General features: G+C 45.5%; 1 protein-coding gene across 2 annotated transcripts in view; it reads right to left on the reverse strand.

The window, feature by feature from the left end:
- The window catches only part of mettl26 (methyltransferase like 26), a 40569-nt gene extending 15142 nt beyond the window's left edge, over window positions 1–25427 (reverse strand). Inside the window, exons 1-3 of one of the 2 annotated variants that reach the window (XM_086000432.1) lie at window positions 25273–25427; window positions 8157–8319; window positions 6217–6276 (exon numbers count right to left, since the gene is read on the reverse strand). In XM_086000432.1, the coding sequence (XP_085856558.1) occupies window positions 6217–6276; window positions 8157–8319; window positions 25273–25412 (363 nt within the window). In that variant the 5' untranslated portion in view covers window positions 25413–25427. Of the gene's footprint in view, window positions 1–6216; window positions 6277–8156; window positions 8320–16525; window positions 16811–25272 lie in introns of those variants that run through there. The other variant, XM_086000431.1, reaches the window with a different exon arrangement.
- Between the last annotated feature and the right edge of the window lie 280 nt (window positions 25428–25707).

The raw sequence follows: 25707 nt of genomic DNA on the forward strand, positions 1-25707 counted from the left end.
CTACCACTGACAACACGTGTTTTTTTTAAAAAAAGGTTCTTTAAAATATTCACAGAAATATTAGTTTTAATAGCCAGAAAGTGACTATGAGTTCCTCGGGACAATAATTATTAAGCACACGTGTACATATCACACAACTTCTAGGGACAATGGATAGAGCATTGTAGTGAAAATGAACAATCTATAATAAAGTAAAGCACACTTGCACATTGTCACAGACAGTGATACATGCCATTGAATAAGAGATAAATTATATTAACCTGCTGTTGAATGCAGGAATATATTTCATTTTAATTTGGCAATACTTTATTACAGATTGCTGTAAACTGAAAATATATCCATTGCTCTGTGGTTTCTTTAAAGCTACTTTATAAAGCGCTGGCTTTAACTTTTCAGAGTAGTCCGAGATGACAGCACATAACTGGGTGGCAATATGTTCAGGATTTTGAAGAGAAGTTAGAGAAAGGTCAGTCATTTGAGAAAAGAGGGGTTGCAGGTGGGCAGTTTAAGGAGGAAGGGGTGATGGCGTCAGTTTTAAAAGTGGTAGCGACATCGGCAGAGGTGAGAATGTCGGCAAGTCCATGGCCAAGGTGGGGAAGTTGAGAGGTTAAGAGCTGTGCTGGGAGCAGGTGGTAGGCTTCATGGAGGAGATTAAGTCTGATGAGGAGTGGGGGCAGATAGAAACATAGAAAAATAGGAGCAGGAGTCGGCCATTCGGCCCTTCGAGCCTGCTCCACCATTCAATATGATCATGGCTGATCCTCTATTTCAATACCATATTCCCGCTCTCTCCATACCCCTTGACGCCTTTTGCATCTAGAAATCTATCTATCACCTTCTTAAATATATTCAGCCTTCTGTGGTAGAGAATTCCACAGGTTCACCACCCTCTGAGTGAAGAAATTTCTCCTCATCTCAGTCCTAAATGTCCTACCCTGTATCCCGAGACTGTGACCCCTCGTTCTAGACCCCCCCCCCCAAAGCCAGGGGAAACATCCTCCCTGCATCCAGTCTGTCTAGCCCCGTCAGAATTTTATACGTTTCAATGAGATCCCCTCTCATTCTTCTAAACTCTAGTGAATACAGGCCTAGTCGACCCAATCATTCCTCATAAGACAGTCCTGCCATCTCAGGATTCAGTGGGCAAGCGGTGGCGTAGTGGTTATGTCACTAGACTAGTAAGCCAGAGGCTCAGTCAAATGCTCTGAGGATATGGGTTCAAATCCCACCACAGCAGCTGGTGGAATTTAAATTCAATTCAATTGAATTCTGGAATTAAATGTTAGTCTTAGTAATGGCGACCATGATACCATTGTCGATTGTTGCAAAAACCCATCTGGTTCACTAATGTCCTTTAGGGAAGGAAATCTGCCGTCCTTACCTGGTCTGGCCTACATGTGACTCCAGACCCACAGCAATGTGGTTGACTCTTAATGCCCTCTGAAATGGCCTAGCAAGCCACTCAGTTGTAAACAACCGCTATGGACTGCAGCGGTTCAAGAAGGTGGCTCACCACCATCTTCTCAAGGGCAATTAGGGATGGGCGCTAAATGCAGGCCTAGCCAGCCAGCGACGCTCACATCCCATCAATGAATATAAAAAAAAAAGAAGCTGCAGGATGTGGGGGTGAGGACCGAGTTGGGCTCAGAAAAGAGTAGTGGACAGAAAGCGGAGGCAACTGACGGAAAAGCTCAATATTGGAAGCAAAGAGGTCTGTGAGCCACTCACAATTCAGGAGAGGTGAATTTGAATTGACTTCATTTATTAACATGTTGCCAATTTCTTCGGTGTCCTGTATGGGGAGACAAAGTGGCAATTGACAACTTTAGTCCTGAAGAAAATAAAAAGTCCTGTTTCAAAATTACCTTTTAAAAATGTTTCAAAGTTATTACTGAAACATTTAAGGGGTATTTGTTTTCCTTACATACCAGCGATTTTAGGAAAAGAAAATTGCGGTCAGTCAGCTTCAAAAAGCAGAAAAATATGCAAGTTTACAATGAAGGAAAACTGAAGTACCAATAGAAATGGTCATAAAATAAAATCCACCTATGGCCCACTGCCCAGTATGAAGCTAAGCCACACAGCCCAGGAAAGTCCCAGGGTCATGCTGAATTCGCTGTTCTTAGCCATAGCACAGTGTTTAGTTCTGGGCTTAGGGAGGGGGTGGAGAAAAATAAAATCAGCTAGTGTTTCAGACCTGATTGCTAGAAACAATGCATGTATTGGATGTCTGGTGAGAACAGGATTGGGCTCTGTTGTGATACCTGTGGTGTGTGTAACCTGTACCACCTTAAGAGAACTACCTTAAGAAGATGGACTACTTTCTCTTGCTACTGTATATTGTAGTACCGGTGGTGACCACACCGGTATATAAGCTCTGTGTAGTAATTTGTAAAGCAGTTCAGCCCTGACCTTCAAGTAGTAAAGACCTGTTTAAGTTTTTCCTGTTGTCTGTGTCCAGTTATTTAAAATAAGTATACCTGGAACACACAGACTCAACAATACCCGCCATGACTGAAAAGACTAACACTCACTGGTTAGCCTCACACAGGAAGAACAGCCACTTAAGATATCAGAAGGCAGCCTGTGCTCATGGAAGCGTACCTCAGCATAAGTCACATCACCTTTGGGAGAGGAGAACGTTGGAGAGAAAAACTATCTACAATCACCTTGGGAAACCACAGTGATTGTATATTAAGTATGACTTTTGAATCAATAACTCCATAACAGCAATGAATACGAAGCAAAGCAGAACTCTAAATCAGTGCTAACATCAGGCACTTTTACTGACTGAGATATAGTTGATCAATGTAATTTCCAGTGCACTTATTATGGTTGCTTAGTGACAACCCAGCAGCTAGCAGCAGATTCAAGTAAGAGATAACAAAGTATCTTAAGTCTTTATTTCTTGCAGAAAATAAAAATGAAATCTTAAGAGACTGTGAATTATTACTTGACACCAGCAGATACCACAAAAAAGTCAAAATAATAACCATGAATGAAGGCATGTTTTCCTCATTTAAGTAACAGCCCATTAAAATGGAGGTGAATTAACATTGCAACTGCAAAATCGACAGGCAACAAAAAAAGGCATACTACCATGCTTCCCCAATGACCCAATATACCATTTGGCCCGATACTGAGTCATTCAAACAAAGAGCATCACACATCCGATCCCTGGTATATTTTAGCCAGCATCACACTGGGTGGCAATGGGGTACAGCACTTGATTTCAGCATCTCTGGGTGGTGTTGGTGGGGGGGGGGGGGTGGCAGCGGGGAAGAAAGCACAAATATCAAATCAGCCAGGGTTCCCACTCCGACACCTGCTTGAAAATACACGTGTGCAAATGTCAAGTGAAGACATAACTGGGCTCGACTGTGACACTCAGTGAGTGACTAGTCTCACGCATGAAGAATTACAATTTGGGCGGAATGTTTGTGGTTGCCAGTATCCCAATATTAGCACTGTCTTTAAGAAACGAGACGTAATGGGAATTTTTTTTTAAAAAATGCACCCAAAACACTAAACATTAAATTATTAGAGCTCAGTATTATTCTGGCGCATAATTATTAGATACTATATCCAAGAAACTCCCAAATGTTATTAGCTTTAATTGGCATTTGATAATGTTCCGCACAAGAGATTATCAAAAGTAAAAGCTCATGGAAGTGGAGGTAAACCTGTGACATGGGTTGATAATTGGTTGGGAGGTAGGAGGCAGAGAGTAGAGATAAAGGGAACATTTTCTGATTGGCGAGATGTGACAAATGGCGTTCCCCAGGGATTTGTACTGAGGCCTCAGCTTTTCACCATATATTTCAACGACTTGCTTGAAGGATTGGGAGTTGCTTTTCCACATATATCCTTCCCTAGGTAAGGAGATCAAAACTGTACACAGTGCTCCAGGTGTGGTCTCACCAAAGCCCTATATAATTGCAGAAAGACTTCCTTACTCTTAAACTCCAACCCCCTTGCAATAAAGGCCAACATACCATTTGCCTTGGAAGAGGTACAGTACAGATTCACCAGGACGATGCTGGGCTTAAAGGGGTAAATTAGGAGGACAGGTTACATAAACTTGGCTTGTATTTCCTTGAGTTTAGAACACCCATCATGGCGGTAGTTTTCACTTAGGGTCCAAGCAGGAAATTGTGCTCAAAATGTGCTGGTTAGGTTACAGTTCATGTTTCCGATAACATTCATTGGCATAATCACAAACATAAAATCTTCAATGAACCAGCACAATCGGGCAGCATAATAAAACGTAATAGTTTCTTTTTTTCTTGATGTATTTAAGAGTGGTAACCTGATGCAGTTTTATTAATATAGCTGAAAATGGGATTATCACCAGAAATAAGCATTTTTAGTAAGAGTGTCCAGTCCTCTACCTCTGAGTAACCTGATTTAAAATTACTGAAAATGTCTTAAAAAGAATACTGAAGCATTTAATAGTTTCATTGGTGCACACTAGTCAGTTTCTCAATAAAAAAAATATTTTTTGATATGAAAAAAACATTTAAAACGTGCCTGTGTGCTTAAGTAAATGAGCAGAACTTGAGGAGCCTTCCCGAACCAACGCAGTCGGCAGAATCTCACAATTTCGACCTGGAGCATGGCCAGTTTTGTGGGCGGGGCCTGACTTGGTCGGGGGGGGGGGGAATTGAATTTTGAACCAGTGGAAAAGATCATGGAAAACACAAATGCAAGTGGTTTTGGGCGTAACTCACATTTATGATTCCCCGATCTTTTTGCGCTGGTTCGGCCGATTCCGCCCGGATTGCGCGGATATTACTAGTGCAAACAAGCAGAAACTCTACCCCGTGGTGGTTTAAATGATAAAGGGATGTGATAGCATAGATACAGAAAAGCTATTTCCTCAAGTGGGGGAAATCTATAACAAGGGGGCACAATCTTAAAATTAGAGCTGGGACATTTAGAAGTGAAATCAGGGAGCGCTTTTTCACACAAAGGGCAGTGGAAATCTGGAATTCTGTCTCCCAGAAGGCTGTGGATGCCGGGTCAATTGAAACTTGTAAGACTATCATCGATAGATGTTTGTTAGGTAAGGTTATCAAGGGATATGCGGCGGGTAAATGGGTTGGGGATACAGATCAGTCATGATCGAACTGACAGGACTGGACAGACTAGATGCAGGAAGGATGTTCCCGATGGCGGGGAGTCCAGAACCAGGGGTCACAGTCTAAGGATAAGGGGCAAGCCATTTAGGACTGAGATGAGGAGGAATTTCTTCACCCAGAGAGTGGTGAACCTGTGGAATTCTCTGCCACACAGGGCAGTTGAGGCCAATTCATTAAATATATTCAAGAAGGAGTTGGATATATTTCTTGAGGCTAAAGGGATCAAGGGATATAGGGAGAAGGCAGGGACAGGGTACTAAATTTGGATGATCAGCCATGATCTCATTAAATGGCGGAGCAGGCTCGAGGGGCTGAATGGCCTACTCCTGCTCCTATCTTCTATGTTTCTATGAATGGCGGAACAGGCTCGAAGGGCCGAATGGCCTATTCCTGTTCCTATGGAAGTTTTTTTGGATGGTTTTTGTGGAGCCTAGGAACGTGAATGCTCCTTATGGCACCGCAAAAATTGTCCTGCTCCGTGCTGGTGCCCCTCACCCCCATATCAACTGCTCCAAAGGCGTCCCTGGCGGATCTGCTCCACAGAGGAGCTGGCAGACTTCCTGACCCTGTCCACCCAGTCGGCGAGATGCCGTCAGCGCTGTTCAACAGCTTGCCAATTATACTCTATTTAACGAGGCCTGATCAGCAAAATTGTTTGGGCTTCCCGCCAGTGATGGTAGGTGGGGCAATCACCCTGCTCACCGCCCACCTGATGTACGTTCAACGCGAAAATCACCCTCGGTATTTCAGAATTCTGAAAGGTTTCACAGTTGCACTCTGCTCCACTTCACTATTGCTTATGTATACAGTTCAATGGCTCAGACTTAGCCCAACTTGCCCAAGGACATACGACAAGGCTCTCAGGGTTTGCATTATAAAGTTCCTTCCACTTGGAGTACAGTGCTGTACGTCACTTCTTGAAAAATAAATGACTTTGCACCACTGTGCTGCAGTGCAAATACTGTAAAACCTCATTTGTTTTCTGTATTATTAACATGACAGTAATAATACTGGGTATATTAGAAGGCGATAAATCTTTCCATTGTCATAGAATCCAATCTCATGGATTACTTACCCCATAAGTGATGAGTAAGGCATTTGGTTTTAGTAACTGGCCAGCACCTTTGAACAGACCCTGTAGGAAATAGAATATTGTAAATAATGACATCTTATTAAGTAACAGTGCTGGCTCCTATGATTCTTTTCCTCCCAAGCTCCTCTATTATGCACAGAGAGAATTGCTTGGCTGGTTCCATCTACGTTCCAAGCTAAGCTATCAGAGAAGATGCTCCTCCTGAGGGAAGTGAGGGGCCAGGTGGGGGGAATGTGTATGGCCATCACAGAGCAGTCTCAAGGCACTGGCAACAGCTTAGGAGGAGATGGTCAGGTTCTTGGCTCATGGCGAGGGTGACAACACCAAAAATAGATGGCATATAGCCGCAAAAAAAGGTATTTAAATGGAATAAAGGGAGAGACTGCAGGATTTTGCCACAGAGTTATTGCATCTTCTGAGCAGTAACTGGAAAAATGTGCAACCACTTGCCAACAGCAGTAGATACTGGTGCTGGAGACACCAGCAACTGGCATTGGCAGAATAATGCCACTCTGCCTTGGCTCTTTGGGTGAAATGTTGAAGTACCAAATGCCTTGTCTTTTTTAAAAAACAAGTCTTCAGGGATGCAATAATTTGCTGCAGTAAGTCACCAACAACATTTGTTATGCCAAAACTTTATGCTAAAGAGAATTACAGAGGCTTATGCGATGAAAATAGACTTTCCATGTATTAGGTGTGTATATCTTTTAAAAAGTGATGGCAACCAATCCTAAAATAGATCGAAGCATTTCAGTGACACTCCTGGCTCTTAGCTATAGAACCATGAATGCTGTTACTTGCATTCCTCCTGCTTTGATACAGCAAAGTAAAATGAAATTTCTGACTGTTATCATATGTTAAATCTAGCTTGAAAATGCAGAAAAGGAAATACAACTGCTGCAAGCCATTGAACAGCGTACAGTAGCCTCCTGGCTGTGGTACTGGAAGTCGTGAGCTAGGCCATTCAGGGGTGAAATTTGGAAGCATTTTTTCCACATGAAGGGTGGTGGAAATGTAGACCTCACTTCCCCCGAAAGTCTGTGGATGCTGGGTCAATTGACATTTTCATGACCGAAATCGATAGATTTTTAATTAGGTAAGTGTATCAAATGATATGGATCAAAGGCAGGTAAATGGAATTGAGGTACAGATCAATCTAACTGAATGGCAGAACAGGCCAGAAGGACTGAATGGCCTACTCCAGTTCCTCTGTAAATCCCACCATGGAAGTTGTGAAATTGAATTCACTAATTCTGGTAATTTGTGGGCTAGCACCGAGAAATAATCATGAAAGCTCAAGTGTCGTAAAAACACAGCTAATTTATGAATGTCCTTCAGGAAAGGGAACCTGCTACCCCTACCCGGTCTGGTCTACATGTAACCCCAGTCCCACGCTACACGGTTGGCCCTTGATGCTCTCTGAAGTGGTCTAGCAAGACACTTATTTTTAATCAATCACTACCAATCTCAAAAATAGGGAAAGAAATTGATGGACCTATTGGCAAAGCAGAACAGACTTTGCCAATCTCAGCCCATTCAACCCTGCTCACTAACATCTTGATACTGGTGTCCAAGCTTGATAATAGTTGTACTCAGTGGTATGTACGATCTATAGGATGCACTGCAGCAACTCACCAGGGTTACTTAAATTGTTTTGGAGGTGACTATTATGTTGATCTTCTGGGTCACTGAAACTGGCCTCAGGGAGGGGGAAAATGGACTCCTCATCATTATCAGTGTATAAGAATAGATTAGTGAGTAATATAAAAGGGAACCAAAAAGTCTTTTATAAACGTATAAACAGTAAAAGAATAGCCAAATGGTGGGGCTGATCTTTTCAACATGTAGTTCAACTTGGTTCTTTGGGACTGACAGCTATAGATCGAACAAAATTAATTCACACAAATGAATAGAAATCTCACCTCAGTGCATTTTATCTCTGTGATGTGAATCATATTGATATTTACAATAAGATCAAAGGTGTTTGGTTTCAATCCTCCCCAAGTCTCCCAGCTCTGCGAACAGTCAATATTAAGTGGCTGCTTGACATTCTCCACTCTTGTTGCTGCAATATATGCAGAAATGCTAAAAGTAAAACATTAAAAATACTTTTAGTTAAGTCTTTTCATAAGACAACCATGGTTAACGCCATCTTGGTAAAGGAGTTGAAGCACACACTAGGAACGGCCGTCTTGAAGATCATTAAGGGTCTGATTACCAATTGACTCTTAATGCTCATTAAAGAGACTGCACGCCATTTTGTTGGCTAGTTAACAACCTCCTAACAGCGACCAACTGAACAGAAGTAAAGAAGTTACTGGTGAGGATTGCGAGCGCTACTTACAGCCATGCTCAGCTATCACTGTTCACTTGCTGCTGGAGATCGACTGACTACACTGCGTTTGAAGAGGACTTTTTGGGGCACTTTGTCAAGAATTCACCAACACTGATAAACATTTATTTCGCAAATTCTCTGAGGACTTCACCTAAAGAGAATAAGTGCTATGCTACTGTACCTTATTGGAGACTTTATAGGAGTCACCAGGAGAAAGGGAGTGCTTGGTCATGGGGATATTGCTAGGGATCCCTCCTGGTCTGGAGGAGGAATAGGAGGAGTTGGCCAGGCAGAGCAGCACTAGCTGCTGCAGAGGGCGAGGAGGGCTCCAGATTCAAGGTGACTTGCTGCATGCTCCACAATCTGGCGATCATGAGAAACCAGCTGTTACCACCAGCCATTGTGCCAGAGGGTCAAGCTCAGAAGCCACAAGAGGAGGAAGATGAGGGGGACTGGGGGGGGGAACCAGAGGGTTCCAGGTAGATGGCCTGCACCTGGAAGGGACGCTCACCACCACCTAATTGAAGACGTTCTCTATCATCAGGCTTTGGAGCATTGTTGCCACGTCTTACCTTCCACGACTGAGGAGCCAATCAAGAAATCCACCATCTGCACTCAATCCTTTCAACCCATTCCCCAAGAACACAATAAAAAAGACCACCACTACACAATTACCATAATCACTCTTTATCTAGAGCAAAAACAATGAAAACATGACACAACCAACATCACTTACAAAACTATTCACCCTGGTGCTTACCCTTAGCAGCTATCTATAAGTGCTCTTGCCTACTCTGGTGCTTCTATGAAGTGCAACCTGAGTGGCAGCAGCACACGAGGTGGATGGCTGCTGAGATTCTGAAGAGGGCAATTCTGATGTCCTCCTGGGACAGAGGCTGTGAACTGTGATGGCCCCGCCTCAGACTGCACCATCTCAGCATGGGCTTCAGCAATCTGGGCCACCTGGCTGTCGGGCAACGGCAAGGGCAATGATGGCGTGGCAGGGGAGGGAAGTGATACTGGCATCTGGAGAGAGGCCAGTAGGTTCCTTCTCCCTGATTCCCACGCCACTACCTCGGGGCGTCGGTTCAGCCAGTCCACTGATCTGCTGGTGGACAGATCTCTGGGCAGCTGAGACACTCTGCAAGCTGCTTTCAACCAAGGAGCCCAGAGCCACCATGGCAGCTGCCTGAGCTTCCTTTGCAGCACTTTGTTGTTCCATAGAAGCTGTTTGGCGTTTCATGGAAGCCGCAACGACTGCAGTGGAAGCTGCAACCTCAGTCATCAGACGCTGCATGATGTTGGGCTCCACAGGTCACTAGATGGAATTGGACAGCCTCTCCACGCCGGAGAGGATGGGTTCCAGGCTCTGCGTCAACCCACGGGCCAAACTGGCGGTGGACTCCTCCATCTCCCTAGCCACAAACTGCAAGCTTTCAGGCAGGCTGTCCATTGCACCAAGCATTTGGTTTGTTAAACCAATCAGCCTTCTTCTGTAGCTTAGCCCTGCGAGGTCCTCATCTGACTCCTCTACAGCAGAACTAGTATGTGACCTTGCACCGCCACCCCCCCCCTTCCAGGTGGCACCTGTGGTGTCCCTTCCACCCGGTGTGGCTGTTGCCCACTAGTGCCCGGTGCATCCCCATGTGAGGATCCATGTTCTACCCTAGCCTTTAAGTTATGCATGGTGCCTGTCTCTGAGCTGGTGCCTGCGACAGTGATAGCGATTGACACAGTGCCTTCTTCCTCACCCTCCTCTTCCGGGGGGGGGGAGCAAGGTGGCTTTTCCTGCTCTTCTAGTTCCACCAGGGGGCGAGGTGGATCTTGCTGCTGGGTGCCTGCAATGATAAAGCTGGAAGGGTTAGGGTGCGGTGCGTTTGGCCACTAAAATGTGTGTGATGAGACCATATGGAGCTTGTGAGGTTAGGTTTGGGGGATTAGGGATCAGAAATAGTTATGGATATGTAAGGATGCTGAAGTGGCCACATACCTCTAGGCGAGATGTCCCTTACTCTGCCAGTAGCCACGGCATCTGTCACTCTCTTCCTGATCACCGCCAGCACTGCCTCATGCAGTTGTGCTACCCCTCCCCCAATCAGGTCCTGCTGCCGCCTGTTATGTGCTATCTTGTCCTGGAAGAGAAAAAGAGTGGTGATTGTGAATGAGTCTATTGGCAGGTCTGTTTGTGTGTGTGCGCACGCTTCTGCGATGCCTCACATGATTGAAGAGCTGTGAGAGGTGTCTGTGGTGTGAGTAGTGCCTGTGAAGGATGCAATACTGTGGGGTGTGTGAATGTCAGTGTATAATTAGATGGTGGATGAAGTGTGTTGAGGTTATGATGCTGGCTGTGGCGCAGTTATTGAGAAGTGCATTTGTGAGATGGGATCTTACCTTGACCACTTGTGTCAAATCGTTAATTTTTTTCCTGGTACTGGAATCATGTCCTGGGGACAGGGCTCCTGGCTGTCACCTCCCAGGCAATCTTCTTCCACATCTGCTGCATTATTTGCCTCTGTGGCCTCCTTGCCCCCTGCGAGTACAGGACATCCCTCTTCCTCTGTACCTCCTCCACCAGGACCGCCAGTGCCACGTCAGAGAACCTTTGAGCTCTCTTCCTCGGTCCCTGAGCCATCCTGATGCATGCTGTTGTCTGTCAGCCAGTGCACTTCACACCTTCAGTGGAAGTGTGCGCGTGGAGGCTACATATATCGCTCCATGAAAATTGCTCCTAATCAGTGCTTGAGTGCTAAACGTGCAGGTGTCCGTTTTAGTGCCTTTAGGCATGTTTAAATCATGGTTCTCACCAATTAGCCCTAAAATTACAGGCTAAAACCAGACTTTTAAACAGGCGTGTCTTATTAGCTCAGCACCCACTTAGCGCCTGTTTTCACCCTTTCCTCAAAATAACCTCCACTGTGTGTTACATGTGCGCACATTGTGTGTTATATGGTTGTGCAGCATATTTTGTATTGCTGGAAAAAAACATCATGGAAGATTTGCTATTACAAAGTAATAAAAAAAAAATGATCCTTTAGTTTTTCAACACAGGCAATTGTGAGAATGTGACTGTTGACACTGGACCCAGAGTATCAGTACAACATGCCAATTGTAATGGTCAACTTATAGGATTTCTTACGTCTCTTATTAAAATGGTATCAATCATGCAACAATGCCGTTATCCTTTAGGTTCACTGTTATAATTGGCAGCCATACCCTTGGTTCTTTGGCACACTATCTTAACCTTACAGCTGTCTGCCTCATTAAAGTGTCTCCAATTCCATCCTCTACATAATGTAGTTAATTGAATTCACTGCTCTCCATGCTGCCTCTGGTAAATCATTATACACACACACCTCTAGCACTTGAAGATTAGTGTTGGAATAAATTACTCCACTTCAGTAAAGTTCATTTTTTAATCTTTTGTAATAGGCCTGCAGGGGTATTGATGTATGTAATACTTTGCACCAACTGTGTTTAAAAAAAATCTTTCTTCAATAATCAATTACAAAACACTGGGGATATATTTTTCTAACAAACGCTTAATGATAAAAGCTTTATCCTGGAGTATTCATTCAAATGGGTGCTACATAATCACCCAAGTTCTTCTCTTAAGTTCCTCCCGCTATTTCATTTTGATTGCTGCAAACAGACTGTACATTGTCTAACGCGCAGAATCATCCATTTCTCATCAAGGCGATGAGTTGGTAACCTTGAAATGCACCGGTCAGTGTGGAGAAAGGATGGATTACAACCTTGTGCGAATGCAGAATATCTTTCTCCCCTTCCTACAACCCGCTTGACCACACAAGCTCCAAACAGACTCAACAATGAATATAAATATCATCAAGAGCAATTAGGGATGGACAATAAATGCTGGCCTTGCCAGTGATGCCCACATCCAACGAACAAATAAAAAAAATACACATTTTCAAAAATCATTACAATTCTTATTAAGCAGCTGATTTTTTTAAAAATACATGCACAAAACAGATTACTCTACAGAAAATGCTGGAAATACTCAGGTGGTCTGGCAGCATCTGTGGCGAGAGAAACAAAGTTAACGTTTCAGGTCAATGACCTTTTGTCAGAACTGGAAAAAGTTAGAGATGTAACCGGTTTTAAACAAGTGCAGAGGTAGGGAAAGGTAGGAGGGGAGGAAAGAACAAAAGGGAAGGTCTGTGATAGGAGAGATTAAATGACAAATGGCAAAAAGGGGATGGTAATGGGACAAGTTAAGAAACAAAAGATGGGTCTAGAGGAGGTGTAAATGGGAATAGCAGAACCATTACCAGCAGCTGCTGTCCGAAAAAATGGGAGCAGTGGTTATGATCTGAAATTGTTGAACTAAATGCTGAGTCCGGAAGGCTGTAAAGTGCCGAGTAGAAAGACGAGTGCCTGTTCCTCGAGATTCCATTGAGCTTCATTGGAACTGTGTAGAAGGCCGAGGACAGAGGTGTCAGAGTGGGAGTGGGGTGGAGAATTAAAGTGACAGGCGACCGGAAGCTCAGGGTCATGCTTGCAGACTGAACGGAGGTGTTCCACAAAACGATCACCCAATCTGCGCTTGGTTATACAGACACATACACTAGTAGTATTACCACAACATTTTTGTCAGTAAGATTGAAGATCCCCTTTTTCAAAAGCCTAGTTTTTTCTTGCTTGTACATGGAAACGCATACACAAGCAAAATAGGATAATTATAGACTGATAAGGAATTCTGAATCAAACAAAATCTGGCATTGAAAAACTTTTAGTCTTTTTATTTTTTCAATCATAATAAACAGAAGCAAAATAATGAATATCTCAAGAAACAAGCTCAATAGCATTGTTATCACAGAGCAGTATTGTACAAAAATTGTAGGCTGCCTGGTAAAATATTCATTAAAAATGCCCACATTTCATCAATGCTCCATGCCCACATGTATGTGAAAAACATTATTCATCTTAATTTTTTGAAAAGGTAAGCAAAAGTGTATTCCTTACAGTATAGTGAAAAACGATGAAAATTACAAATGGTCTCTTACTAGAACTACATGCGCGGCAACTAACAAGAGGTCTGAAATTAACTGACGTGTTATCTTAACTCAATCAATCACCGTCAGAACCCTTCAAGGAAATTCAGATGTAGTCTGACAAAATAATTTCTGTATACAGCAGGGTAAACATCATGATACACTGTTACTAAACCAATAAAAAAAACATTTACTTAGGAAAAGATATTGCACTGAAATCCACCCATCTTTTGCTGACTTCTGACACTTGCATGGAATTAGTTACGAGTCAATTTTACCTCTCTCCTGAAGGCAATGACTCATGGGGTTGAGGTGGAAGCAGGGGGTGGGAGGGGTTGGAGGTAGGGGAGTTCTCCTTTTTGGGACAGAGTTCTGGTGGGGCAGCACTTCCGCCCTCCCGGTGGGGCAGCACTTCTGCCCTCCCCTCTCTGTATATGGTCCAGCCCCAACCCATTCCCTTGGGTCTGGTCAGGTATAGAAGGTAGGGCACCCAGCAGGATTCCCATTGTCAAGAGGGAGCTGGCCAATAAGGCTACTGCAACACCAGAAGATCCAGCAAGAGGTCTTAAAAGGGACAGAAGCTCCCTGAAGATCTGAAATGAAGTCCCACTGAAGGCCAACGGGTAACTCTCTGGAGCTGCCTGGGGGCTTTTACTGCCAATCCCTGGGACCATACATTGCCTTCCATATCGCAGCCCTGGGAAGTGGGGCAGAAAGATGAAAAATCTGCCAGGTGTTTCAGGCCCTGCCCTCCTGCTGCCACTTGCACGTGGCAGACTGGGATGCTGTGGCCAATAGTAGTCCCAATAAGGAGGAAATCCCAGTCAGGGAGATGGCCTCACCGCCTGCATTTTCTGACACTCTCCATTGTGATCCCACTCAATTTTGGTTGGAATAATTAAGGCAAATCCCTCTCCATGCTGTGGTATTGTTTCACAGGTGTGGACATCCCTCTGGTATCTCACCCATCTTTGTGTGTGAACTTGCACACTGAATGCTAGTGGGTTATTCAGTCATGAGAGCCATCGCAGTCAAGCCAGATCCTGTCCTTCCACCACATGTCTGCAATTCCAGCAGAGAGTACCTGGATAATTGACAGCAGGAAAACAGGCCATTTTCCACTCCTCTATAAAACTAGGGATTCAGAGGGCAACAGTCACACTCCCACCATTGCTCAGCTGAGATCAGCACTTACCAGAGATCAGTCCCACAACATGACATTATTTACCTTTTGATCTACAGGATGGTTACTGAGTACATGTACAGCAGGCACCTCAAAGCACTGGAGAGGTACCACCAACGCTGCCTCCGCAAGATCCTGCAAATCCATTGGCAGGATAGGCGCACCAACGTCAGTGTTCTTGCTCAGGCCAACATCCCCAGCATCGAAGCTCTGACCATGCTCAATCAGCTCCGATGGACGGGTCACATTGTCCGCATGCCCGATACGAGACTTCCAAAACAAGCGCTCTACTCGGAGCTCCGGCACAGCAAGAGAGCCCCAGGTGGGCAGAGGAAACGCTTCAAGGACACCCTCAAAGCCTCCTTGAAAAAGTGTAACATCCCCACCGATACCTGGGAATCCCTGGCCCAAGACCGCACAAAGTGGAGGAGAAGCATCCGGGAAGGCGCCGAACACCTCGGGTCTCTTTGCCGGGAGCAAGCGGAAGCCAAGCGCAGGCAGCGCAAGGAGCGCACGTCAACCCAAGCACCCCACCCACCCGCCCCTTCAACCACCGTCTGCCCCACCTGTGACAGAGACTGTAGGTCCCGCATTGGACTCATCAGTCACCCTAGAACTCATTTTTAATGTGGAAGCAAGTCATCCTCGGTTCCGAGGGACTGCCTAAGAGAAGGGTTACTGAGTTTTATTTTTGTAAATCTTGTGCCTGGCTGATCATTTACAGCCTGTAATTCAGTTTAGTTGGTTCTGCCTCAGGTCTTTTTGTTTGGATTCCAGTCATTCCCAGGTCTTGATCATGATCGTCTGTCTTTCAGCACTGGTCGTTTGAGACCGAATAAAAGAACAAGCTCATAGCGCTGTACAAAGACAGTTATGATCTGGACCTCCAGCCCCATTAGTGGCACGGCGCATAAATCGAATTAATTTTTTTGGGTTAATTTCGATTTAATTTTATGACATTGAACAGACAACGGTGTTTCTGAAGTTTTAGAAACAGAATTGGAAATTGTTTATTAAACTACTAGATTGTTTTAAAGCGCTGAATACACGCACCGGGAATACGGCGACCTTTAGTTCTGATGAATGAGTCACAAACATTTCACGTCTGTTGAACGAGCTAACTTAAACCGAAGACACGACCATTGACAAACCGAGTGACCATTGACAAACAGTGCCTACTGGTGAACGGAGTGACTACTGATCAACTGCGTGGCCATTGACGAACATAGTGACCATTGACAAATAGTTTGACTTGGTTAACGGAATGACCATTCCATTGCTGTCAGTAGACGCATCCTTTAAGAGGCGAGCTCGGGAGTTGGGGCTGAGTGAGTGGGTGGGTGAGTGACAGTGAGTGAGTGAGAGTGGGTGAGTGAGAGTGAGTGAGTGACGGTGAGTGAGTGAGAGTGGGTGAGTGAGTGACGGTGAGTGAGAGTGAGTGAGTGACGGTGAGTGAGAGTGGGTGAGTGAGTGAGTGTGGGTGAGTGAGTGACAGTGGGTGAGTGAGTGACAGTGGGTGAGTGAGAGTGGGTGAGTGAGAGTGAGTGAGTGACGGTGAGTGAGTGAGGGTGGGTGAGTGAGTGACAGTGGGTGAGTGAGTGAGTGAGTGTGGGTGAGTGACAGTGAGTGAGTGAGTGACGGTGCTGAGGCTCACGGCTCGGTCAATCTCACCTCTATTCTAATCGCTACACGGCAGTTTGAAAACTATTAAAGCAGAACAGGGGAAAGCAGAGCCATCTGTTGCGCCCTCTTCCTCCTCACCTTTCCAGCGATCGCTCCTCCACCTCCGAGGGCTGCCACAGCACGTTGGGCAGCGACTGGGCGAAATGCACCGTGTGCTGGCCGGAGCCGGACGCCAGCTCCAGGGCCAGCGCGGGGGCGGCGGCGGAGGGGCCGAGCTGCTGCCTCAGGACTCTCAGGATGGGCTCCTTGTTCCTCTCGGCTGCCGGCGCCACGATCATCCTCGGACTGGAGCAGGTCCGGAGCGAGCGGAGAACCGAGCCGAGAGCCACGGCCAGTGCGCCGTGTGTGAGACTCCGCAGCCCACAAAACTTCCCCAGGCTGTCGGCCGCTCGGCGCTCTGGGACTTGTAGTCCGGGCTCGGGCGCTGTCCGGATACCGCAGGAAGACAAAGGCACCATGGGGCCACTACAACTCCCAGGAAGCACCTCGGCCGCCGCACCTGCGCACTGGCAGGGCTACTCGAGCAAGCGAATTATGATGCACAGGAATCTACTCCCACCCCTCTTCATCTCACCCCACCAACATATCCTTCTATTCCTTTCTCCCTCCTGCTTATCTAGCTTGCCCTTAAATGCATCTATGCTATTCACCTCATCTTCTCCTTGTGGTAGCGAGTTCCACATTCTCCCCACTCTGAGTCATCAGTAGTTCAGTGTGGGTCCCACTCTCAGCTCTGAGTAATGAAAGTTGTGGATTCAAGTCCCACTCCCTGGAAATGAGCGCAAGAAATCTAAACTGACACTCCAGTGCAGTACCGAGGGAGTGCTGAGATAGGAGCAGGAGTAGGCCATTCGGCCCCTCGAGCCTGCTCCGCTATTTAATGAGATCATGGCTGATCATCCAAATTCGGTACCCTGTCCCTGCTTTCTCCCCATACCCCTTGATCCCTTTAGCCTTAAGAAATATATCTAACTCCTTGTGGCGATGAGACGTTCAACCAAGGTCCCTGTCTGCCTGTCTCAGGTGGATGTAAAAGATCCCATGGCACTATTTTGAAGAAGAGCAGGGGAGTTATCCCCGGTATCCTGGCCAATACTTATCTGTTTGCTGACAGACGGATTAGGTTAAAATCGCCCCCTTGATCTCCATTCAATGACTCCGACAGGGAAGTGCATCTGTATGGAAACTAGGTAAGGACAGGACGAGGCTCAGCAGTGATGACCCACTGACACCCATTGTTTCAAAGAATGGCCACTTGAGCAAGGTACCAAGGGGTTGCCAGCACCTGTGGATCTGTATCCCAGCATAAATCGCCACCTTCAGGTGAGGAGGGAAGAAAGCTGGTCGAAAATGCTGAGAAGAGAGAACTGGGTGATGCAGTGAGTTAAAACACTAGTCCTTGTTTTCTTCTGATATTTTTGTCTCCATCTAATACGCAACATACTTACATCTGTGTTGAGAGTACATCTCAAGACTCTCATGATTTAAAACTACAAGGCATTAGTGAAGCAGCTCTGCCATTTAGAAAGAGAGATTAGCGAAGGAATCAACATAAATTAGGATTTTTTTTTAGAAATCTGAAACACGAGGCAATTCATAGCACCTAAGGAAAATAAATCCAAACAGTAGGATAAATGTTCACAGACAGTATTAACAAAATGCAGTAATTAAAATCTGTAAACTCATTACCCAACAGGAAATGAGCAGTGGGACTTAACACATTTAAAATCCAATGTTGAACACTGAGTTTCCATGGAAACTTCAGCAAGCGAATTATGCTGCACACGAGCCTATTTCAGAGTGTTTATTCCAGACTTTTCTTTCCTCATTGAGAATTCTCTGATTTTACATAAGAGCTCCTTTATGGTTAAGGGGACTATCACCTTTTAAAACTGGCACCAACAATCATTTTTGCTGTTGTCATACTTTTTTCTAATTTCTTGCATTAGATGATACACGTGATAGGCCTGTTAGTAAAATTGAAGCCCATGGGATTAAAGGGGCAGTGGTAGCATGGCTACAAAATTGGCTAAGGCACAGAAAGCAGAGAGTAGTGGGGAATGGTTGTTTATCAGACTGGAGGGTCCTCCAGGGGTCAGTATTAGGGCCACAGCTCTTTTTTGATATATATTAATGACTTGGACTTGGGTATAGGAGGCATAATTTCAAAGTTTGCAGATGACACAAAATTTGGAAATGTATTAAACCATAAGGAGGAGAGTAGCAGGCTTCAGGAGGACATAGACAGACTGATAAAATGAGTAGACACGTGGCAGATGAAATTTAAAGCAGAGAAGTGTGAAGTGATGCATTTTGGAAGGAGGAATGAGGAGAGGCAATATAAACTAAATTGTAAAATTTAAGGGAGTGCAGAACAGGGAGACCTGGGGATTTACATACACAAATCTATGAAGGTGGCAGGACAGGTTGATAAGGCTGCAAAAAAAAATGGGATCCTGGCCTTTATAAATAGAGACATAGGCCGCAAATTTAATTCTGGAGGCAGGATGGGAGCGGGTCAGCTGGTTTCTGGGTTCCGATCCCGCCCCCAGCTGCCTCCGCTCTGCAGACGTGATTTTCCCTTGATTGGCCTTTACCGGCCAATTAACAAGAAGCGGATCTGATGACGTCATTTGATGACACGTCATCTGCCGGTTTCCTTAAATGCTTATGGAGGGAGTCACAGCACACAGGGAGGTTCTCTTCCCTTCCAAGGGTGGAAGAGACCTCCCCAGGACACCAACATACCTTGAACCTTCACCCAACCCTCTCTATCTACTTTATCATTTCCCCATCTCACTAGCCACCCCTCACACTCACTCTCATCCTACTGCAAGCATACCAACTAACAACACACAAGCGTAGGCACTTGAAAGGTTTAGCCAACGTCCAAGTTTCTGCTAATATGTTGTCATACAGTGTAATATCTTTTACCAAAAGTGCCCTTTATTGGACAGATCTGAGCACACATTGAAAAGTGTTTTACCGAGTTCCAGTGATTGTTCAGTCATAACTCCCCCCCCCCCCCCCCCTATAGTGATGTGTATGCATGGAATGGCTTGGACATTAAAGGGATGCTTCATGGTGCTGGTGTGGGATGGTCTCAACCTGGCGCATCATGTGGCAGCCAGGGTTTACAGCATCAAGTGAAGAAAATCTGGCCATGGAGATGCCATCGCTGGCCTCCTGGCCAGCAATTTTGTCAGGGGCTGATGCCCTGTGTCCAGTGTAGCATCAGGTGGGGGAGGAGGAGGTTGGCGCTGCTGTTGTGGCTGGTGCTGGTGCTGCTGCGGCTGCTCTTCCTCTGAATCTGACGGCCAGGATGAGAGGATGTAAATGGTTCTCATCGCGTTGCTATAGATTTCAGTTGAGGCAAGAAGCTTGCAAGCGCACACTCAAAGTGGCCTGAAATCGTTCCAATCAGGTAACACTGCAGATGAGCGTCAGCTTGAACAGTCACAAGGTCTGTAGATTTGCAAAGTCCTATCCCAAACCTCCAACAACAAAGTTGTTGCATTTGAATGGCAGCCATGTTAGAGGAGCGCTTGTAAAGTACTGCACCAATGACTACAAATCATGTCCTCGAAAAACTCGTCTCCTTGCAGCTGGTGTGTTTCTGACAAGATGGGAAACAGGAGCCAGAAGCACGAAAATGGGAAACCACTATAAAAATAGGATTAGCAAGGCAGTTAACAGGCTCTTAACTGCCTTAACTACCTGTCCCACCTGTTCCAGTCGGGTCAGTTTGGGAGCATCTGACCTGACACACATGAAAATTGCGTGGGGGCGGGATGGAGTTGGGTTGGCAGTCTGAAGCCATTTTTTCCGATTTTCGCTGCTGACTCGCCTCCAAACCTGCCTCCTCAGGGCTATTAAAATTGAGCCCATAGAGTACAATATCAAGGAGGACACAAAGGGGTCGATTTTCAGTGTGCCGTAAGGCGGGCTTTTAGGCGTGCGGGGGGCTAAAATCCCGAATTCGGGGGTCCTGACACCATCCCGCCCAAAACCCGTCTCCACGTAAGTTTCAAAGGAGGCGGGTACCCGCTCCACACTGGGACCCGCCGGCCCGAGGCGGGAATGGATTAGTGCCAATTAACTGCCTGTTAACAGATAGTTAACAGGCAGTTTTTAGCCTAATCCCTATTTTGAAGGTTGTCGTGTGGGATTCCCGATGGCTCCAAACCACGCCAGGTTAGAGCAGTCAGGCCGTTGGGTTGAAGGACTTGGAGGGGTCGCGATGTCAGTGTTCAGGTGAGTGATGGGTGCATGAGTGCAAAGGTAAGTGTGTTTGGTGTGTCTAAAGCGTGTAAAGAAGTTTAAATTACCTGTACTTACCTTTACAGCCTTTCTTCCTCTAGGCTTCGGGAGTCCATCATTCAGCCGGCACTGAAAGCAGAATGGCTGCGATCTGTCAAAAGTGACAGCCTTCAGCTTTCAGTGCCGGTGTGAGTTCTAACTGAGTCTGCGTAGAAGGACTCAGGTTAGAAGTAAGACTGTCAGTGTTTGACAGCTTCAAACAGCTGTGAAACACTGATATTTCATCTGTCAAGATGTCTTGACAGATGAAATTTCAGTCTGTGACGTCACCTGTTGCCGGGTGGCCCTTAATTGGCCTGCTGAGCCCACTGGGCGGCCTCAACAAGGTCAATCAAGGGAAAATCGCGTGGATTGGCCGCATCTCGATGGAGGCGGGAATAAAACCCGAAAGTTGTAGTCCCGCCTCCTTCCCGACTACTGAATGAAAATCCAGCCTAAAGAGCCTGCAAAGGGATATAGACAGGTTAAGTGAGTGGGCAATAAGGTGGCAGATGGAGTATAATGTTGGGAAATGTGTGGTTATTTAATTTGATAGGAAGAATAGAAAAACAGAATATTTTTTAAATGGTGAAAAACTATTACAGGAAACTTTCGTTAAACCGAAGGTTAAAAGTCCGGAAAGCTCTATCTACCGGCAAAATTCAGGAGCCGTTTTCTATAAGTTTTTTTACTTCTCGTTGCTTTTTTTTCCCAGTCAGGCTCTGCAAGGTCTGTAGCTAAGCAACAGCTTCAGCTAGAGACGCTTGCAGCTGCAGCCGACTGTTTTGAAGCTGTTGCTAAGCAACAGGGTTTGCTGATTCACACGGAGCTGAAAAGCTCTGTATGTTTTAACATTGCCACTGGTTTATACAGCAGTTTTGATCTAACGGCACCAGCTCGGTCCCGTCAGTGCCAGATACCAGAAAGTTTCCTGTACATTTTGGTGTTCAGAGAGATTTAGGTGTCCTCATATAGGAAATACAGAAAGTTTGCATGCAGGTACAGCAAGCAATTAGGAAGGCAAATGGCATGTTGGCCTTTATTGCAAGAGGGTTGGCGTACAAGAGTAAGGAAGTCTTACAACAATTGTACAGGGCTTTGGTGAGACCACACCTGGAGTACTGTGCACAGTTTTGGTCTCCTTATCTGAGGAAGGACAGACTTGCCTTAGAGGTGATGCAAAGTAGGTTCACTAGATTGATCCCTGGGATGAGAGGGTTGTCCTATGAGGAGAGATTGAGTAGATTGGGCCTATACTCTCTGGAGCTTAGAAAAATGAGAGGTGATTTGAGGGGGATTGACAGGGTAGATGTTGAGAGGTTGTTTCCCCTGGTTGGAGAGACCAGAACTAGGGGGCACAGTCTCAGGATAAGGGGTTGGCTATTTAAGACTGAGATGAGGAGGAATTTCTTCATTCAGAGGGTTGTGAATCTTTAGAATTCTCTTCCCCAAAGGGCTGTGGATGCTGAGTTGTTGAGTATATTTAAGGCTGAAATAGATAGATTTTTGGACTCTAAGGGAATCAAGGGATATGGGGATCGGGCAGGAAAGTGGAATTGAGGTTGAAGATCAGCCATGATCTTACTGAATGGCGGAGCAGGCTCGAGGGGCCATATGGTCTACTCCTGCTCCTAATTCTATGTTCTCATGTTCTTATGCTAAACCTTTATAAATCACTTGTTGGGCTTCAGCTGGAGTATTGTGTCCAGTACTGGGCATCACACTTTAGGAAGGATGTCAAGGCCTTGGAGAGGATGCAGACGAGATTTACAGAATCACAGAATCTACAGTGCAGATAGAGGCCATTTCGGCCCATCGAGCCTGCACCGACACATATCCCACCCTATCCCCGTAACCCCACGTATTTAATCCCCTAACACTAAGGGTCAATTTATCATAGCCAAATCAACCTAACCTGCACATCTTTGGACTGTGGGAGGAAACCGGAGCACCCGGAGGAAACCCACGCAGACACAGGGAGAATGTGCAAACTCCACACAGACAGTCGCCCGAGGCCAGATTTGAACCCGGGTCCCTGGCGCTGTGAGGCAACAGTGCTAACCACTATGCCACCGTGGAATAGTACCGGGGATGACAGACTTGAGTTATATAGAGAGACTAGGGAAGCTGAGATTGTTCTCCTTAAAGCAGAGAAGGTTAAGGGGAGATTTAATAAAGGTGATCAAAATTATGAAGGGTTTTGATAGAGTAGATAGGGAGAAACGGTTTCCACTGGCAGAAGGGTCAGTAACCAGAGGACACAGATTTAAGATAATTGGCAAAAGAACCAGGAGGAGATGAGGAGAATGTTTTTTACGCAGCGAGTTGTTATTATCTGGAATGCACTACCTGAAAAGGCGGTGGAAGCAGATTCAAAGTTTCCAAAGGGAATTGGATATATGCTTGAAAAAGAAAAACCTGAATGGTTATGGGGAAAGAGCAGGGGAGTGGAACTAATTGGATAGCTCTTTCAAAGAGCCGGCACAGGCCCAATTGGGCAAATGGCCTCCTTCTGTGCTGTAAGATTCTATGATGTCATGTTATGTTTATGTTTCTGTATATTTCTCTTGAATACATTTTCGTTCAATTTAAGGAATTAAACTGTCAGCTCACCTTCAACACTTTTTATCCTCGATCATTCCAGAAATGATAATTTTTCTCCCCATCTCTTCATGCATCTTATTAGTATCCATCAACATCACTGCATTTTTAATATTGATACATTTTATATATTAAAAGTGGCGACCGTTCCAACATGGTAAAAGTATTACAGCTGTAGGTGGAGTTGTGAGCATTATGTTATGGGACATAAGTTATGTGACAGGGCCACCCAAAGCCAAAAATAAATTAACCCACTTTCAGAATCACACAAATGGTTCTTTAAAAAAAAAACCACAGAGCAGCTTAAAAAAAATTGCAAGATGCTGGACCTGGAAAAGTAATGAAAACGTTACTTAAGAAAGAAGCTGAAAGGCACCTGCAGCCTGATGGCACTCTGAGCTTCTCATCCAACAACAGAACTGGCGATGGCACAAAAATCATCCCAAGTCCCTTCAACTTCCATGGACGAATAAATGCCCTGCTAACATAAAAGTTCATCCTTCCCCTGTGTAGGAGGGCATCTATTACCTGGTTTATGGTAACATACCTGGCCAGCAGCCTTTTTGCCTGCTGCACTGTAAACCAATTTTAACAGTGGTTCCGAATCGCTACCCCACCTTTCAGTTCTGACTGGAGGACTTACAATTAATGATGTTAAAGCGGACAATTGGTTTGGATATGAGCAAAGTCAAAATTTATTAAACTAAAGAACCATAATCAAATATAAACTATACCACACGAACATAGTAAATGCAACAAAAGTATATAACAAGGGGGTACAGACGGCAAAAACAAGGGATACAATGACTACAATGTTATTTAAACAATCTTAGTAATTCCCTTAAATCACCACCCCAAACTCCTTGCTAGGTTGTCTTGTTGAGGAGTCAGAACACCCTGCTCACCTGTGGTCCAGCGAAGTAAAAAGAGAGAGCAAAGCTTCTCAGCAGCTATCTTTATACCTGTGTGCTGCTGCCGTTCTGTCTGGAAAGATTCCCGCCTAAAGTTCCAGTACACAAACAAAAGGACTGTGATTGGTTGCTGAATTGCTTGTTTCAACATAGCCAGCCATAATCGGCCTTGGGTCAAATGGGCAACTCCTGACCTCCCTGGTTTGATTGACAGGTCTTTCACACAGACACATTACAAGCTGCCTAGCTGACTGTGATTGGTTGCTGAACATAGCCAGCCATAACAACCTGTCTCTGTGGCCTCGGGTCAAGTGGGCAACTCCTGACCTCCCTGGTTTGATTGACAGGTCTTTCACACAAACACATTACAAGCTGTAAACCTCTGTGTTTGACCGGGCTCAAAAGCACAAATTTTAATCAAGATGTTCTTTCTCAATGTGTGTGAATACTTCCACGAATTTCTTCGATTCCGTTGTAGTCCAGCTCAGCCCAGCTCAGCAGTCTTTCGTGGTTCTGAGCATGCTTTAAAACATTGATCTGACCCAGAGGCAATTCAAAACACATAAATCTTCATCCACGATGTGGACCAATGTTTCTCTTGTTTTCAGGGGAATTTTGCGAAACCCCTACACCTGCTGTGGCAAAATTTACACTCTAGAAACCCCCAACTCACTGAGGCAAGCACACAATCTCATACCCCTCACAGAATGAAAAACCCCTCAACAGACTCACTGGGACTGTCTGTGTGGAGTTTGCACATTCTCCCTGTGTCTGCGTGGGTTTCCTCCGGGTGCTCCGGTTTCCTCCCACAGTCCAAAGATGTGCAGGTTAGGTTGATTTGGCTATGATAAATTGACCCTTAGTGTTAGGGGATTAAATACGTGGGGTTATGGGGATAGGGTGGGATATGTGTCGGTGCAGGCTCGATGGGCCGAAATGGCCTCTATCTGCACTGTAGATTCTGTGATTCTGTGAAACTCTCCTCCCCCCTTCAAATAATTCTAGAAAACATACCTTACTGGGTCTCTTCCGGCCCTCAGTGCAGCTCCCAGGGTCGGGGGTGCCCGACTGAAGTTGGGACTTGAGGTAACTGTTTGTAACCTTGGCACCCTATTCGAATCGGAGCGGAGTTTCCGACCCCATATCCTCTCCATTGTTGAGATACGGCGGCAAACGTGGGAGTCGAGACAGAGCTATTGAAAACACAACTGCTTTATTCTGACCACATGGCAAACAGGAACTAGAAAAGCCCGCACATCCACTTAAATACTTCCCAGACAGGAAGTGCTCCCGGCAGCCTGTCCCTGCGGGAAACAAGTTGCTGGAGGAAAGGGCCGCCGTGAGCGGATTATGTCCAGTGGTGGCGTGTCGCCACACCATTACCAAAATCACCTACTTCTACTTCCATAACATCTCGCTCATCCCCGCCCCTGCCCCAGCTCATCTGCT

Source organism: Somniosus microcephalus, chromosome 11 (genome assembly GCF_052327205.1).
Source record: "Somniosus microcephalus isolate GS21.2 chromosome 11, FLI_Smic_1.0, whole genome shotgun sequence".
In the NCBI taxonomy this organism is placed as follows: domain Eukaryota; kingdom Metazoa; phylum Chordata; class Chondrichthyes; order Squaliformes; family Somniosidae; genus Somniosus; species Somniosus microcephalus.